This window comes from Aristolochia californica, unplaced genomic scaffold (genome assembly GCF_029961685.1).
Source record: "Aristolochia californica isolate CCGP_79_NKW_82.1479 unplaced genomic scaffold, dmAriCali1.0.hap1 SCAF_12, whole genome shotgun sequence".
NCBI lineage: Eukaryota > Viridiplantae > Streptophyta > Magnoliopsida > Piperales > Aristolochiaceae > Aristolochia > Aristolochia californica.
The window spans coordinates 15203494-15221017 of record NW_027181793.1 but is presented as its reverse complement, the minus strand read 5'-3'; the positions used below and the strand labels follow the sequence as shown (position 1 = coordinate 15221017).

Genomic DNA, 17524 nt, shown 5'->3' with positions numbered 1-17524 from the left:
TATACCTCAAGATCGGAGCATTTTGGGACTCACCTACACAGACAAGGAAAACTCTTTTTCTCTGTCTGCATTGCCCACATCCCTTGGTGCCTCTGAAAGGAAAGAAATTCTAGGATATTTGAACTTATCTCCCGCATGGCTGCTGAGGTCTCTTGCACTGCCATGGGCCTCATTTCTACCTGGATGCACTCTAGAAAGGAATTTGAGTCTCTCAATGGAAGCGCTCTCAATTGTCCTGGTTTGGTGGGGTGATTTTCAACTCTAGTGGAAATGCTATTATTTCCTACTCAGGTCCTCTCGGCATTGCTGATTTGACTACAGTGGAGCTATCTGGTCTCCTTCACGGACTTCGTATCTCCATGATCATTTCAGCAGTCCGCTCATTGTGGAAGGGGACTCATGGGTTGTCATCGGATGGTGCTTTTCCTCCACTTTCCCGCCTTAGCATCATTAGCAGATTTATCTCGACATTATGAATCTTGTACCCTCTATCCCTTGTACCTGGTCCCATGTTCTCAGATCAGCCAATTCGACTACAGATTCTTGTGCTAAATTGGGCCCCTCCTTTCAATCCCTTGTTGTAAGGGGAGGCCTCCCTTGATGTATTTTCTTTTTTCTTGAAATAAAATCGTCACTATTTCTAAAAAAAAAGTAAAGTATGGTGACTTGATCAAGTGCAAAAGTAGAATATAGAGTCATGGGCAGATGCTGTAAGCGAAATGTTGTGGTTTAAGTCTCTCCTCACAGAGCTCGACCTCTTAGTGGAAATTCCAATGTAGCTTCATTGTGATAATCAAGCAAATATTGCTACGAATCCGGTGTTATATGAAAAAACCAAATACATTGAGATTGATTGTCACTTCATCAGGGAGAAACTTAGAGGTGGAATTATCAATATAAACTATGTTCCCTCCAAGAGTCAACTTGCAGATATCTTAACCTAAGCCGTTACGGCTAGTCTACTTCAGCTTTGGTGTTCCAAGCTTGGTGTCTTTAATGATTTTGTACCAGCTTGAGGGGAAGTATAAAAAGTAATCATGTAATCATTCTAAATTATTCATTTTTCTCTATTGATAGGCCTGAGGGCAGAATTTTTTTAAAGGTTTCATTATAAATAAGAAGATTAAGAGTAGCTAGTGCATGCCCCAAGGAGGAGCTCTCTCTCATTCAGTCTACTCTTCTCACGTGACCCCTAGCCTCTTAAGCTGTCTCTCTAGCTTTTTCTTCTTCTTCCTTCTTCTCTTCTACCTTCTTCTTCCCTCTTTCTCTACCTCACAAAAGTCATAATATGAAAAGGTCCTAGAATTTAACAGACCTAAATAGGCAAGTGACACAATTGAATAACCCCATAGTCCCCTTATCTCCTATAGATCATCTTTTAGAGAGTCACATCAAGATCTCACTTTTTTTCATTGTTAAACTTTAGCCTTTGTCACCACAATGCTACACTTGGACGATTCAGGAAACTGTAGAGAGTACCACTTCCATTTGAAACAGCCAAATAACATGAACATGTGACTCATGATGCCTTGAATTCTTGTACAGAAAGTTCAAGGATTGCAACTAATTTTAGATGGACTCAAGAAAATGCAAAATATTCCAACATAAAATTACTAATATACGACAACCAACGACCAGCTGCAGATAGTACAAATCTCTGAGCAAAGTTCAATCACTTTTTAAGTCAAAGCTTCAAAGAAACAAAAAAAAGGCATCTTTTTGTTCACAACAGTGCTGTCTTCAGCACACTGTGAACAATAATTCCATACACACTCACCAGCCTTTCCAATATTGTTCTGTTTCCTCCAGAGGTGTTCGGTAAATATAGCTGCAATACATTAAATATCAGATGCATTTAACCCATGCAACCTTAAAAAATATTAAGTGATTAAAATTACATGAGACAACATTTTTTTTTTTTTTGAGTGGTACAAAAGACAACATATTATTTTGGAATGGTACAAAAGACAAATCGTTTTCTTGAATGGTACAAGAAACAACATTTGTAAGATAAACTAGAAAATTGTACCAATCAGCTTACCATTTCTGGGAATCATTGTATTTTAAAGTTGATGGAACAGATAGACGGGCAGATTCAACATTTCTTAGAGAGCCTCCTTTGACACTCCATTCGATCTGCATAAAAATAACATTGTAATTATATGTACTAATGAGACAACATTTGAACTTGCTTTTAGAGAGATTAATAACACCTTCAGATTTTAGAGAGATTAATAACACTTTTAGACTATTCCAGACAAAGAAGCAACATAAATTGATAAAAAAAAGGCAGCTACTAAAAAGTCTGTGGTGGATGTATAGAAGCTAGCTGTTTCATTTGACTTTATGACATCTAACTCGACAAAGTTAAAGATCTGCACTATCTAAAATATTCCACTGCGAAATGGACCAAATTCTGGTTCTTAAGCTAGTTTGCAAGAAAGTGACAATAGAACCAGTTGATTAGTTACTTTTGGACTTTCAATAAAATAATAGCAATCTAATGCATACACCAGAAGCTACACTATAGAGACTTGACCTGTTTCTTTTTAGAAAAATAGAGACATGACTTGTTAATAAACCAACTCCTGTAAGCTTGACCTACACGAGAGAGGCATGAGAGAGGCATGAGAGAGACAATTTGGGCGATTTCGGAGAGAAATTTAACGTCACGCGTAACGTGCGCCGGTGAAACGCGAAACGTGCGCTGGGGAAAAACGTAACGTGCGCCGATTTTCGAAAATGAGCCGAGATCTTTCTCCAATTATTGTCCCTTCGGCCGGTGACTGGAACCCTCGATGGCAGACTTCCAGCAAGGATGCCGATTCCTTCTCCGACGCCGATCGACGGAAAGAGGTTGACTTTCTGAGAAGACACAGAAATTCTGAACTAGAAAAACGTCAAGCCAGACGCTCGGAAACCTTGAATCTTCCCTCCGACAAGCCAATGGAACCTCCTACGAAAGATTTCGAAGCCAGCTGGAAGACGATTTCCCGGCGAAAGAAAAGGAACCCCCCTTTCCGTTTCAGCTACAGAAAAAACCGAGTTACAATGGATAAAGTCGCCCAGAGCTCTGGACAGGTGATTCGCATCTCCTCTGCCGTCGGATTGAAGTCCTTCATCTGTGTTCCGATAGAAGCCGCTTCAAGCTTCGTCCTTCAGTTCCAACGAGACATGAACGAAGCTAACCGAACCTGTGAACTTTGGACACAGGATTCGATTTTCTTCCTGTCGGTGAGCTCCTTTCGGGGACAAAGAGAGTGCCGTGTTGTCCATCGGCGTGGCTCAACAATGCTCGCCAAGATCTATATTCCCGAGGCCACCAACTCGGGATTTGGCTGGAAGGAGTTCGAAGAAGCCATCCGGAGCCTCTCTCCGGCGCAGTCTCCGGCAGAGGGAGCCCCTAGATCCAGTGGTACCACCCTAGCCTTCCCCCTCCCCCCCCTTATATCCAAGCCCCATCAGCGGCAAAACACTCCTCTGAGCCCATTTCTCCCCCACCAGCCCTCCCCTTCCTTCAAAATTACCTAACCCCCCTAACCCAGCCATTCAAAACCTCTCTTTAGAACACCACATTCCTACACACCTTTTTTCCTTCAGAAAAATCCAAAACCATCCAAATCTCTCCCAACTTGCTCCATAAAGGGTGACTACCTCTGACCCACTCTATCCTAGTCCACACCCCCTCCAATATCGTCAAATCCAGCATACTTCAATGGCTGACCGATGAGCTTCACCTCCCCTACACTCCCATAATTTCCTACCTCAACCCCCATTCCTGGCTTGTTCACTTTGAAACCCAACAAGAGTCTTCTATGGCCCTTGCTCTCACACCCACACCCCCTTGGGCATCATTTCGATATCAGAATGGCTCCCCTCGACTCCTTCTAGTCAATTTGGGCAATGGGCTATAGTCACTGACCTCCCTGTGGGACTATGGCACAATGAGGTCTTCACGAGCATCATCTCGAAGTTTGGTGACATAATCGCTCTGGACCCCCTTACTGAGCATTGGCATTGTCCTGATGAGGCCCAGATCCTCATCAATCCTATCCATCCTTGCGAATAACACTACTTCCGATGCATTATGGTGGATAATGCCCGATTCTAGATTCGTATTGAGTTGGCAGATATGCAAGATTCAGAAATGTGACCTCGAGTCCTACAACTAAATTCAGAGACTCTCCGCAACTTGTCCACGCATTGAGAGCAGCAACCCTGGCCTCTTCTCCCTAGAAGATGCATCCTGAACCAGCCAGTCTTACAGTTGAAGATGACTCTATTCCAGCTGCCTCCTTGGTTGTCCCTCCCTCCAACCTGCCATACCACCCACCCACCAGTCCATCTCAAACCACCACAGATATTATCCCTGATAGAATCTATTCCACCCCCCAGATACTTACAGCTGCCATTCACCTTCCCACTTTACCCCCCGAAATAACCACTCCCCCTCCTTCCTCCCCTCCCCCCCATTAAAAGCTCCACAAACATTCCTATAACTCCATCCCATAGTCCTCACACCCCTCAAGCCACCACTCAAATAATGAACTCCCCCTCTACCACCTTCGAGATATTCCCACCCCAAAATTCCTCCTCCTCCCCTTGCCACCTACCAGCGCGGGAATAGAGGTCATTCGAGACAGCTTCTCCAGGATGGTCCTAGTGCTATTTCTAGATACCCCTGCAATCCAGAGATAGGGGACTTCATCCTTCCAGAGACGGGTGACAGAGCTCAGAAGTATGTGGCTGGTCTTTAGATAGAACAACAAAAATTCGACCCAGAAACCTGGGCACATATAGTGGAGCTTGCCAAGGTGATGGGCACCATCTACACGGAGCCCCTCAAGGGAGATAACCACCTGTCTGAGAAATCCAAGAAGAAGACTAGTGATCAATGATCATTATCTCTTGGAATGTTCGAGGAATTGGATCCGTGTGTCATCGTGTCGCAATTCGAGACCTCCTTGCCTCTACCAAGGCAAATGTTGCTAATTTTCAAGAAACCAAGGCCTCTTCTCTGCCCCTTGGATATATCCGTGAGTTGTGGGCTCACAAGGAGCCTGGATGGATTTCTGCGGATGCGATTGGATCGGCTAGCGGTATTCTGATTGTGTGGGACACTAATACCATTGAGGTGATCGATCGTTGTTGTGGCACTTACTCCCTCGGAATCAAATTGAGAGATAAAGGATCAGGGAACATTTGGTGCCTTGTGGGTGTGTACGGTCCTACTAGACACGATGAGAGACATCTCTTCTGGGATGACGTTGTGAGGACTTGTCAGAGGTGGCCCATTCCTTTGATGCTTGCGGGAGATTTCAATGTTACCCGCTTCCACCATGAGAAATCCCCGCCCTCCCGGAGAATCACTACCTCCATGAGGCTATTTGCAGACTGTATTGGCAGCTGGGATCTTGATGAGGTTACCTTATCTGGGAAAATCTTCACTTGGTCAAATGGCAGACAACCCCTCGTCCTCTCCAAGCTTGACCGCTTCTTAGCCAGCAACGACTGGCTCCAGTTATACAGCAATGCCACAGGCAAAGTCCTTAATAGGGTTGTTTCCGACCATTGGCATAACAACCTATGGGGTGATATAGTCAGGTTCTATCTTCAACCTTCGGGTGCCTGGTGGAGGGAGGATGGCGCTACTCGGCTCCTATCCCCGATATTCAAAAACTCCTCCCATTATTCAGAGATGCAACTTCCTTTCACGCAGGCAATGGAATGACCCTCCTCTTTTGGTCGGATGAATGGTGTGGCCCCTGCCCCCTCTCTGAGGATTTTTCGGGGCTCTCTAGAGTGGCGAGGGACCTATCTTGCTCAGTGGCTGATTCTTGTAGAGATCGCTCATGGAGGCTTACGTTTCGCCGGGGATTAAATGATGAGGAAACTACTGCTTTTTGCTCTCTCCTCTCCAGACTCAGTAGCACTACTATTCGTGAGCATGTAGGTGATAAACTGACATGGAAGCCCAACATTAATCGCCGATTCACAGTTGCATCCACCTACTCTCACATTAGAAAACAAGATTACAACATGCATGAGCACAAGGCAAACCTGGCATGGAAGCTCTCAGCCCCTAATAAAATCAAATTCTTCGTGTGGACGGCCATCAAGGAACAGATCCTCACCTCTGACAACCTCCATAAAAAAGGTTACACAGCCCCCGATCGCACTTGTCCCCTTTGTGGTGTGTGCGACGAGACAGTCCAGCATGTTCTCTTAAATTGTGACTTTTCATGGCAAGTCTGGATGAAGATATTTCAGAAGATTGGTCTCCAAATGGGGCTACATCAGGACCTTTTCGGCACCTTTGAGATGGTTATGAGGATACACCTTCCTAAGTTGGGCAAGATAATTCTCTTGGCATGCCTTGCGCATGTCCCACGGTGTATATGGCTAGAGCGAAACAACCGGAGATTCAACTCCAAGGCTAGCAACCCGGATAATATAGCTTCTCAGGCAATGGGCCTTGTCTCGAGTTGGCTACAATCTAGGAAGGAGTTTGCTTCTCTATCGGGCGTCTCCCTTCGAGAAAATTGGGGCTTGACCGCTCACATGGTGGGCCCCTGTAAGAATCCAGTTATGGACACTTGGGATCCTCTCCCTTACAACTGCATCAAACTCAATTTTGATGGCAGTGTTTTAGGCTGTCCTGGGCCGGCTGGAGCTGGTGGTGTTTTCAAAGATAGCAATGGAGACCCTATTCTATCCTATGCAGGGCTGGTGGGTATTGCTGATTCAAATACTACTGAAGTGAGCGCTCTTCTATTCGGACTCCAAATCTTTAAAGAGCGGCTCCATGGCAAGCTGATTATTGAAGGCGACTCAAAGACTGTCATCAGCTGGTTTTCAAAAGAAAACACCCCTCCTTGGCGCCATGGGCTAATCACTGATTGTATTGCTGACATTGTGTTATCCATTCATTGTAATTGGAACCTCGTTCCTAGATCAGCCAATTCTTTGGTTGATAAATTGGCAAAATTTGGTATCCTGATCATGATGAAAATATTTCTCGAGAACCCATTCCCCCCTTCCCGAAGTTTCACCTTATATTAAAGGAAATCCCCCCACCTAAACCAACTCACCGCCTCATACATCCAATTCCATCTTCCTTTTCCGCACTCCACCAGCAGCAATGAACCCCAACTCCTAAAGCAATTCACAAACCCCCGCCTCTCGTTATGGAAACAATAACATCTCTCCCATCACCTATTCCAGATGCAGGCCTAAGCAAAAAAAGACGCCCGCAGCCCCCATCAAAACCTACTCCCAAAGGAAAACTCGCAACAAATCCAAGGACCCTATCCCAGAATCTAGCAACCCTCAACAGGAACCACCTTCCATCCCTTCCCCCCTCGCTCGGAATACCTTAAAGACTACCCTCACCTCACCCGGGAGGAGCGATGCAAAAATTTACAAACATGGATAATGAAATACTCGGCTGGCAATGTCTCCCCTCACAGACTCGAGAAGATGATGTACTGTTGGGACTTCTCCAAATATTAAAATGGCCTCTTCTGCTACACAGACGAGGATATTTGCAGGATCTCCTGGCCATGAAAGTCTTATCCTAGAACGTCCGTGGAATCAACTCGCCCTCCAAGCGAAACCTTATCAAAGCTGCCATTTTTGAATGTAAGCCTGATATAGTTGTATTTTTAGAAACTAAGCTACAGTCTTTTGACCACTCTGTTGCGCGCAGTATCTGGTTTAATCTTGACCCTGAGTGGGCAGTAATTGATGCGATAGGGCACTCTGGAGGCATCTTCGTCATCTGAAACCCAAATTCGGTTGAGGCAGTTTCTACAGACCTCGATCTTTTTTCCCTCTGCATCCGCTTCCGGGACAAATTGCTGGGATCTGAATGGGCCCTCACGGGGATCTATGGGACTTCTGGTAATGGAGACAGATCCATTTTCCGGGACGAAATTCTAATTAAAGTCCAACAATGGAATGTCCCCTGGCTTCTAGCCAGGGATTTCAATGCCACCCTACGTTGCTCGGAAAAAAACCCTCCCGCAAAAAGAATTACCTCCACAATGCGAGCTTTTTCTGACCTAATCAGCCGCCTTGAACTCATTGAAATTTCTCTCGCAGGAAAAAAAATTACCTGGTCCAATGGTCAAAACCCCCTCGTCCTCTCCAAATTAGACCGTTTCCTGGTTAATAATGATTGGCTGGCTCTTTTCCCCAATACTGCTGGTCAGGTTCTCAACAAAATTGGCTTAGACCATTGGCCTATCCTCATAAATTCTCATCCCCCAAAATGGGGTTTTTCTCCGTTCCATTTTGAAAACTCCTAGCTATCGGAGGATTCTTTTTCTTCAAACTTGAAGAATTGGTGGGAAGGTCTCCCCCATCTTCCAAAACCTGGGTGGCGTTCCACTGCAAACTCAGAGCTCTCAAATCAGTTATAAGACCTTGGGCTCGCTCCCTTACAACTGATGTTAGGGAACAAAAAGCCTCCATCCGTCTCCGACTCTCAAATTTGGGCATCCTGGAAGAACAAAGAACTCTCTCTCCTCTTGAACTTATTTGTAGAAACAGCCTTACACATAATCTCTCATAATTCCTAACCAGTGAAACCATTCACTGGAAGCAACACTCTAGATTCAGATGGCTCTCTGATGGGGACGGGAATACAAAAAATTTTCATGCTATTACATCCAGTAGAAAAAGAACTAATTGTATATCCTCCCTTATTATCAACGGAGAGGAATGTACAACTAGTATTTCTATTGCTAATGAGTTTGTTAAGTTTTTTCCAGGTCTTTACACATAGGAGTATTTCGATCGAACTATCCTAGACCATATCAACTTCTGTCGGATCTCAGAATCCGATGCTTCTCACCTAGAAAAACTTTTCTCCCCAGATGAAATTGATGCAGCAGTCCTAGGAGTGCCTAGAGATAGGGCCCCGGGCCCTGACGGTTTCAATGGGGAGTTTTACCGTCAGTTCTAGGGCATTATCAGAAGCAATGTTCACAACTTTGTGAACAATTTTCATCAAGTAGGTATCACCTGCAAATCTATTGGAGCCTCCTTCATTGCCCTCGTTCCAAAAAAAATTTGTTCCATCCAAGCCAAAGATTACAGACCCATAAGCCTCACCACTAGCTCTTACAAAATCCTGGCCCGTATCCTTGCCAAACGCCTCAAGTCTGTTCTCCCTAACATCATCAACCTCAGTTAGAGTGGTTTTATTGCTGGTCGAAATATTCTTGACTCGTCTATGGCCGCACATGAAATCCTTCACTCCTTCAAGAAATTGAATAACCCATGAGTGGTCATCAAACTTGACTTTGAAAAAGCCTTTGACAAAGTTAACTAGAAACTAGTTGACCACCTCCTCTGTAAGATGGGTTTCCCCACTCGTTGGAGATTCTAGATGAGAAGCTACATCTCTAACGTCTCCTACTTAGTCCTAAAAAATGGCAAACCTTGTGGATACTTCAAAGGCTCTAGGAGACTCAGGCAGGGGGACCCCCTATCCCCACTTCTGTTCACTCTCATTGGAGAACAATTAGCCATAATGATCCGTCTGGCTAAATCATCTGGATAGCTAAGCCTTGTTTCTCCTAACCCTGCTCTTGATATTAGCCTTCTCCAATATGCAGATGACACTATACTTTTCTGTGATGGCACCCTCAATCAAATTCATAATTTAAGTGCCTTGCTGAGTTTATTTGAAATCTAGTCTGGACAAAAAATCAGCTGGGAGAAATCTTCTATATCTGGTTACAATATTGAGCCTGGTCTTCTCAACTCTATCGCCAGTTATCTTGGTTGCTGCATCGAATCATCCTCTGGAACCTATTTGGGGCTTCCCCTGACCCCACACCTCCCCTCTAAGGCTTCTTGACACCCTGTCATTGAGCATTTGGAAGGGAAACTTGCCACCTGGCGGGGAAAATTTCTCTCTAAAGTAGGCAAGTTAACTCTCATCAAATCATGTTTACAAGGAATCCCTAACTATTATTTGTCTATGTTCCATTGCCCAACGTCAATCAGAAACAGAATTGAGCTCCTTAAGAGACGCTTCCTCTGGGGAGGTCCAAACGGTGAAAAAAAATATCATCTGGTTAAATGGGAGGAGGTTTGCAAGCCAAAAGTATTAGGTGGACTGGGAATCCAAGACACATCCACAACAAACTCTGCTTTGTTGCTTAAATGGATTTGGAAATTTAATATGAATCATCATTTGATTTGGAGAACTTTCGTTAGGGAGAAGGCAAATCTCCCCTCTGGCTAGTGGACAGAAGGAGGGCGAATTCGCTCTCTCTCACTAGCCTGGAGAAAAATAGCTCAGCTCCTCCCCAAATTCAAAATGGCTACAAAATGTTACATAGGAAATGGAAATACTTTAAAGTTCTGGAATGATTGGTGGGTTGACCAATCACCCCTCAGAAATAGCTTTCAAGAAATCTTTCGCTTATCATGTAACTCAGAGATCAATATCTTGGATAGCAGGTCAGAAAATGGGGATTGGAATCTAAATCTTAGAAGACATCTCACTGATACTGAAGCCCTCCTTGCATCCCAACTACTTCTCACTCTTCCACCCGGACAGCCAAATACCTTCAATGATACTCTAATCTGGACTCCCTGTTCAAAGTGGTCTTTCTCCACATCTTCTGCCTATACATACTTAAACAACCTTTCAGCCCACCCAAAGCACCCTACTGTATATGCTTGGGATCTGCTCGCCCCCCCACATGTTAAGTTCTTCATTTGGTCTGCCTGCAGAAACAAAATCTTAACATCTAATGCTTTAATTCGTCGGGGAACCTCTATCATGGACCCTCACTGCCCCTTTTGTACAAATACCCCAGAAACAGCAACACATGTCCTCCTTTCATGCCAGTTTGCCTACAGCGTCTGGACATTCCTTTTAAACAAAATTGGCCTTCAATTGTGTGCTATTGAGGTTTTGACTGAGCAAATATCTAGTCAAGTCTCTGTCTGGCTCTTAAACAGAAAAGAATTCAAAAAATTCAGTGACTCCAACTTTAGAGGAAATTGGCAATCTATTGTTGGGATGTCCCTACCCTCTCGCCCCCTACTATGGCAACATGGAACCCCCCTCCACCTGGGTACTCAAAACTCAACTTTGATGGCAGTGCATTAGGCTACCCGGGCCCTGTAGGATTCGGTGGTGTTATCCACAAGGGAAATAGCGATCTCCTCTACTCATATGCAGGTTCCCTTGGCAACTTAGATTCTACTACTACTGTACTCTCTAGCTTTTTGCACGGGCTCATGGTCTTCACCAACCACCTCTCTGGCCCCCTTTTTATTGAAGGCGATTCAAAAGTAGTCATCAATTGGTGTGCTAACCATGGTTACCCCCCGTGGCGTCATTGGGATATGTTCAATGAAATTTGTAACTTAATTTCTTTAAATAATGCTGATTTTTATTAAGAGAGAGCTCAATCAAGCATATTACAAGGGGGGAAGCCTTCCCAAACAATTAGAGATTGCTAGGAGGTTCCAAATTTTGCCAATTTATCAGCCAAAGAATTGGTTGATCGAGGAACAAGGTTCTTATTACAATGAATAGATGACACAATGTCAGTAATACAATCAATGATAGGCCAGTGGCTCTAAGAGGGGGAAGTATCTTATGAGCACCAGCTAATGACAGTCTTAGAATCTCCTACAATAAAGGGAGAGAGATGTTAAAAGCATATTGATTGGCGGGGCAAACTACTATCCTCAGCGGGCCGACATAACCTATTAAAGTCAGTCTTGGCGGGGCTGCCCAATTACCTCATGTCCTTTATGTAGTGTCCAGCCTCAATGTGCTCAAAGATTGATGCCATCTGCTGGCGTTTTCTCTAAAGAGGTTCTAAAGACCCCTTCAGATATCATTTGGTCAGTTGGAAGGAGATTTGTCAGCCTTGGATCAAGGGTGGTATGGGTATCCGGCCTATTAAGGATATGAATAATGCTCTACTTCTTAAGTGGAATTGGAATCTCAATTCCAAGCACAATTGTTTATGGAGAAATATGGTGAGGCTCTATTTACAGTTTCCAGACCATTGGTAGAGAGAGGGAGGCCGTCCCCGCCATCTATCCTCGATTTGGAATTCCGTTTACAAGTTGCTCCCCACCTTCAAGGTCGTGACCTCCTATCCTGGGAATGGGAGGACTCGAATCTTTTGGACCGATGAGAGGTGCAGTCCCCACCCCCTTTCGAAGGATACCTGGGCTTATTCAGGATTGCTATGGACCTATCATGCTCGGTGGCCGACTCATGGAGCAATCAGTCTTGGAGTTTTCTCTTCCGTCGGGGATTGAATGATGACGAAGCTATGGATTTTTGCCCACTTCTATCTAGTCTCAGCAGTATCACCATTTGAGATCACGTGCAAGATAAGTTGATATGGAAGCCCAACATCAATGGTATCTTCTCAGCGGCCTCAACTAATTGACACATTAGAGAGGACGACCCCAGCCTGTCTGAGCACAAGGCAAATCTCGCCTGGAAGCTCTCTACGCCTAGCATGATAAAATTCTCCATATGGACATCCATTAGGGAGTAGATCCTCACTACAGACAACCTCCATAAGAGAGACTTTCCCACTCTTGATAGCACTTGCTCTCTATGTGGCGTGTGTGAGGAGTCCATTTAGCATGTTCTTCTTCAATACGGCTTCTCTTGGTAAGTTTGGATGGCGATCTTCCAAAAAGTTGGTATTCAAGTGGGACTCCATCAGGATCTATTCGGTACTCTCTGCATGCCTTACTCACATTCCGTGGTGCATATGGCTTGAACGTAATAATTGAAGATTCAACTCCAAATCCAGCAACCCGGAAAGTATTGTCTCTTGCGCAGTGGGTATGATTTCTAGCTAGCTGCACACCAGGAAGGAATTTGCCTCTCTTGCAGGTATGTCCCTTCGTTAGAATTGGGTCTTTTGGCCCATATGGCGGGTCCCCAAAAGATGCCGACCATGGTAGTGTGAGAGCTTCCCCCTAGTGACTACATCAAGCTAAACTTCGATGGGAGTGCTTTGGGATGCCCCGGGCCGGCGGGTGGAGTCTTCAGGGATTGTAGAGGAGAGATCATTCTCTCATATGCAGAGCCGGTTGGTATTACCGACTCCAATACCGCTGAAGTGAGTGCCCCCCCTTAGCGCCAGTGGCCAATCATTTCCTATATTGCAAACATTGTATCACCAATTTTTTGTACATGGAATTGCTTTCCTAGATCAGCCAACTCCTTGGCTGATAAGCTAACTAAATTTGAAACTTCCCCCCCGCCCCCACCCCCCAGTAATCTTGCTCTTTTGAGCCTTTTAATATAACTCAGCACCATTTCAAAAAAAAAAAAAAAGGCTATTGATTGGAGACAGGTTGGAGCTGTTGGAAGATAAACTCAAACCCACACGACCAAGGAAGGCCCACAAGATGGGCCCAAGCCCATAAGAAGTAGGACTCACAATGATTACCATGAGCTTGCATCCTTATCACATAAGTTGGAAGATCAAGAAAGACTCACAAAAGTATCTTTATCTTAAGGTCACGACCAAGAAGAGTTTTAGTTTGAGTTATGTTTGTCTTTTATCTATATTGAGTTATTTAACTATGTTAGGACTTATCTTTAAGTGTTAGAGTTTGGGTGTAATTGGGACAAGGGTAGTTTAATTGTAATTGGACTCTACTACCTTCCTCTATTATAAATAGAGGTTCATGTACTCTGATTACAACAAGTTGTTGATGTCAATGAAGTATTTCACTTTTCCATAAATTCAACAGGAGCCATCCAGTTTGTCACGCGACCATGGCCGAGAGAAACTCAACAATAATATTGAAGAAGAGAAGGGACAGGGGGTCCCCTTGTCTGAGGCCGCGGCTGCTTTTGAAATAACCATAGGTTGTGCCATTTAGGATGAGAGAGAAGGAGGAAGAGGCGATACAGCTTTTGATCCAGAAACGCCATTTCATGTTGAATCCCATATGGAGGAGAAGATCATCAAGCAAGCTCCAGCTAATGCGGTAAAAGGCCTTTTCTAGGTCAATTTTGAGCACAAACTGAGGTCGGTGGCCGGTCATAAAGTGGTGGAGAAGCTCATGGGATGCCATCGCATCATCAAGGATAGATCTGCCATGAAGAAAGGCGCATTGGTTTTGGCTAATGACTGCAAGAAGGGCCGCCTTTAATCTGTGAGATAGGATCCTAGCAATGATTTTGTAGCTGCTAGTGACAAGGCTGTTGGGGCAATAATCTCTTGGGTGTTTAGGGTTGGATTTCTTTGGAATAAGGATAATGAAGGATGCTCCCAAGCTCTTAAAGGTGATGCCTTGGTGATAGGAGGAGTTAACCATGCAAGTGACATCGTTCTTGAGGGTGGGTTAGTAGCGTTTGAAAAAATCACCATTGAAACCATCAGGCCCAAGGGCGTGAGCAATGGGCAAACCAAGGGTGGCCTGCTCAATTTCCTTCACAGAAAAGGGCACTTCAGGGATATTTGCGACAGCGTTTGAGATGGTCGGGAGCAGCACTCTGGTAAGCTTGGGGCGATAACTGCATTCCTCTTTGTATAGATTTGTGAAGTAATTCAAGAAGGTGTTAATAATAACTACTCAATCAGAGATCACCTCGTTTTCCAGGCATATAGAGTTGACACAGTTGATTCTTCGTCTGGAGGAGGCCATGACATGGAAGAATTTTGTATTACCATCCCCCTCCAGAAGCCATTTGTATCTGGCTCGCTGTTTCCAGTGAAGTCGCTCTGGTGAGATAACGAGAGGTAGCGAGCTTGTAGGGCTAGTCTACCCTCAAAATCGGGGAGAGAGTTGTTGACCACAATCTTCAAGTCTAACCAACACAGCAATTTTGGAAAGCGGGTCAGATTTCTCAGCGGTTGCAGCCTTACGCTTATCAGACACCCAATTCTAAAGGTGAGGTCTGAACTTTTTAAGTTTCAGAGGGAGGGTTCAGGCAGTGTCGCCAATTGGGGGGATGGAGGACCAACAATTTGAGAAGACAAAAACAAAATCCTTTTTAAGCAACCACACATTTTTTAACCTAAAAGGCTTGGGGCCCCATTGGTCAAATTTGGTGTTTATCAGAATGGGCAAGTGGTCGGAGCAGACACGGTTAATCACTTTGCCCAAGGAATTGGGGTAGAGTTGAAGCCATTCTCCATTAGCTAGGAAGCGATCTAGCTTGGAGAGGATGGGCCTACATTGCCAACAGATAGACCAAGTAATCCTCAAGCTTGCAGGTTCCCGTGAAATCCGTAAATTTGTGCATGGAAGAAGTAATTCTGGGGCTAGGGGTGACTTCTCATTGCAGAATCTTATAGTGTTAAAATCTCCCATAAAAAGCCATGAGTTTGCATCTTTGGGGGAGGGAATTGAGCTCCTCCCAAAATTGTTGCCTTTCCCTGTCATGAGTAGGACCATAAACACCAGCCAGGCTCCAAGAGTTCCATGAGGTATGATCAAAGATCTTGGGGCAAACTGAGAAGACGCCAATGAAGCTGTCGAGGACATCAACAGTGTTGGGGTTCTACATCGCAAGAATTCCACCAGAGTGACCAATGGCATTTAATGTGATCCAGTCAGAATTTGGGCAGCCCCAAATGTCACGGACGATATTGTCATCCAAAGATTGGTGCTTAGTTTCCTAGAGGAAAATAATAGAGGCTTTGTAGGAAGAGATTGTGTCTCGAACAGTGGTCATTTTGGGAGGGTTTCCAATTCCACAGGTGTTCGATGTTAGAATGATCATGATCGCTTTCGGGTTTTGGAGACTCCCGATTTGGATTGGGGGTAATGATGGGGTCTTGTGCAATGACGTCCATCAATTCTGCTAATTGCATCATTTGAGCCCAGGTTTCTTCATCGTATTTGTGCTTCTCAGATTGTAATTTCACCACAAATTTCCAGAAATTCTCATTGGAGAGAGGATGATTCTGCACATCTCCGGGTCCACCGGAAATTGGGAGCGGCAGTTTGGTTCACCACTATGGGTCTGGTGGATAGGGGCAAGAAGTTGGAGGGTGTGAGTGCTGGAAGCGATATCTGAGAGGGGGTCTTCGATGTGAGTTGGAGAGGTGGGAGATGAGGTGGTGGAGGTTTGTCTGGACATTTCTTGGGTGGGTGTGAGGGGGAGTGTTGTTTGGGTTGTGGGCAGAGCAGCACCAGTAGTGGCGGCAGTGGTGTTGATCGGCAGTGATGTGGCAGTGTCCAAATTTGGAGAGGCAATTTGGGGTGGGTTCAGGGTGATGGGAGAGGTAGCTGAAACTGGGTTATTTAAAGGCAGATAAAAAGGGGAGATGCAGACCACGGCAACATTTGAGAGTTGGTTTCTGTTTATGGTTTGGGGGACTGAAAAAAGGTGCTTCTGACAGGGTTGCTTGTAGTGGTTATCTGTGGGGATCTGGGTCTGACGTGGTGAGGTGTCTAGGTCATGATCAGATCTCGGGTAGAACAGAAAAGTTGGTATGGTGGGAGTTGTGTCATGCAAAGGTGTGTATCTGGAGGGGGATTGCAGATGGGGGTCATAGGTTGTCTCGATGGCTTCTGTGTAAGGCGGCAGGCTTTCTAACATGGGGTCCGGGTTGTCAGTGATAAGGCTGGCAAGGTGAGTGGGTGCTGTCATGTGGTCAAGAGAGTTCAAATTTGAAATCGGATTGTTACTATCAGGACCAGCAGTAACATGGTGACAAGGTGAGTTGCCCACTGGGTTAAGAATGGAATTGGGTCGGGGAAGATTGGGGGGGATGGCTGAGTCAGCTCGGTACGGAGGACCGGAAGCTATGGTTGCTGGAAGGAGGGTTCGTTTTCAAAGACGATGTTGATCCAGAAGGAAAGGCCATTGACCAGCAGTTTCAGGAGCGTGGATTCAAGGAGGGGCCTGTTGGGTGTGATAACAATGTGGGTGACATCAAGTCTGGATTTGGAGGATGTAGTAGTGTTGAGACCAGAAAAAGAACTAGAGGCCATAGAAATGTGGGTGAAGGTCTGGGTATGCCAGAGTTCAGCAGAGATGCCCTAGACATTAATCCATTGCCCAGGGGAGTTGCCAGGTTTTGACAGGGTCCAGTCAGAGACTTGCCCAATGTCCGGTCAGGAGATAATGGGAACAGTAAGGGCAGCTGATTTATCAGAGTGAGTGAGAAAGTGGAAAATCCATTGACCAGGCAATAGGGAAGAGTAGGACGGGGAGTATTGTAGGTGTAAGGATTTGTGAAACCAGGAGGCAATGAATTGTGGCTCGAGTAGTTGAGTACATATAAGGGATAGAGAGTAATTTCTCACCTTTACTCCAAAGTAATGAAAGGAGGGAGATTGAGGGGGGTGGCAGTAGGTTGTGTTGTTGAGTGTCTGTTAGGAGGGGTGGGGGAGTTTTCGAGGAGCTGGTTTGAAGAGGGGGGAATGTAAGGAAGGGTGTTGTGGGGTGACAAACAGAAGTCGACGATTATAAACAGAGGCTGATGGAGCAGCCAAGACCAGACCTTCACGCTCTGGATTTTCATGGACAGAACCACCCCATCTTGAGGCT

At 45.1% G+C, this 17524-nt stretch overlaps 1 protein-coding gene across 2 annotated transcripts in view; it reads right to left on the bottom strand.

Moving 5' to 3' along the window:
• The window catches only part of LOC137946041 (uncharacterized), a 69770-nt gene that overhangs the window by 18985 nt on the left and 33261 nt on the right, over positions 1-17524 (bottom strand). Inside the window, exons 8-9 of one of the 2 annotated variants that reach the window (XM_068792205.1) lie at positions 2042-2136; positions 1778-1828 (exon numbers count right to left, since the gene is read on the bottom strand). In XM_068792205.1, coding sequence (XP_068648306.1) covers positions 1778-1828; positions 2042-2136 — 146 coding nt within the window. The remainder of the gene's footprint in view (positions 1-1777; positions 1829-2041; positions 2137-17524) is intronic. The other variant, XM_068792206.1, reaches the window with a different exon arrangement.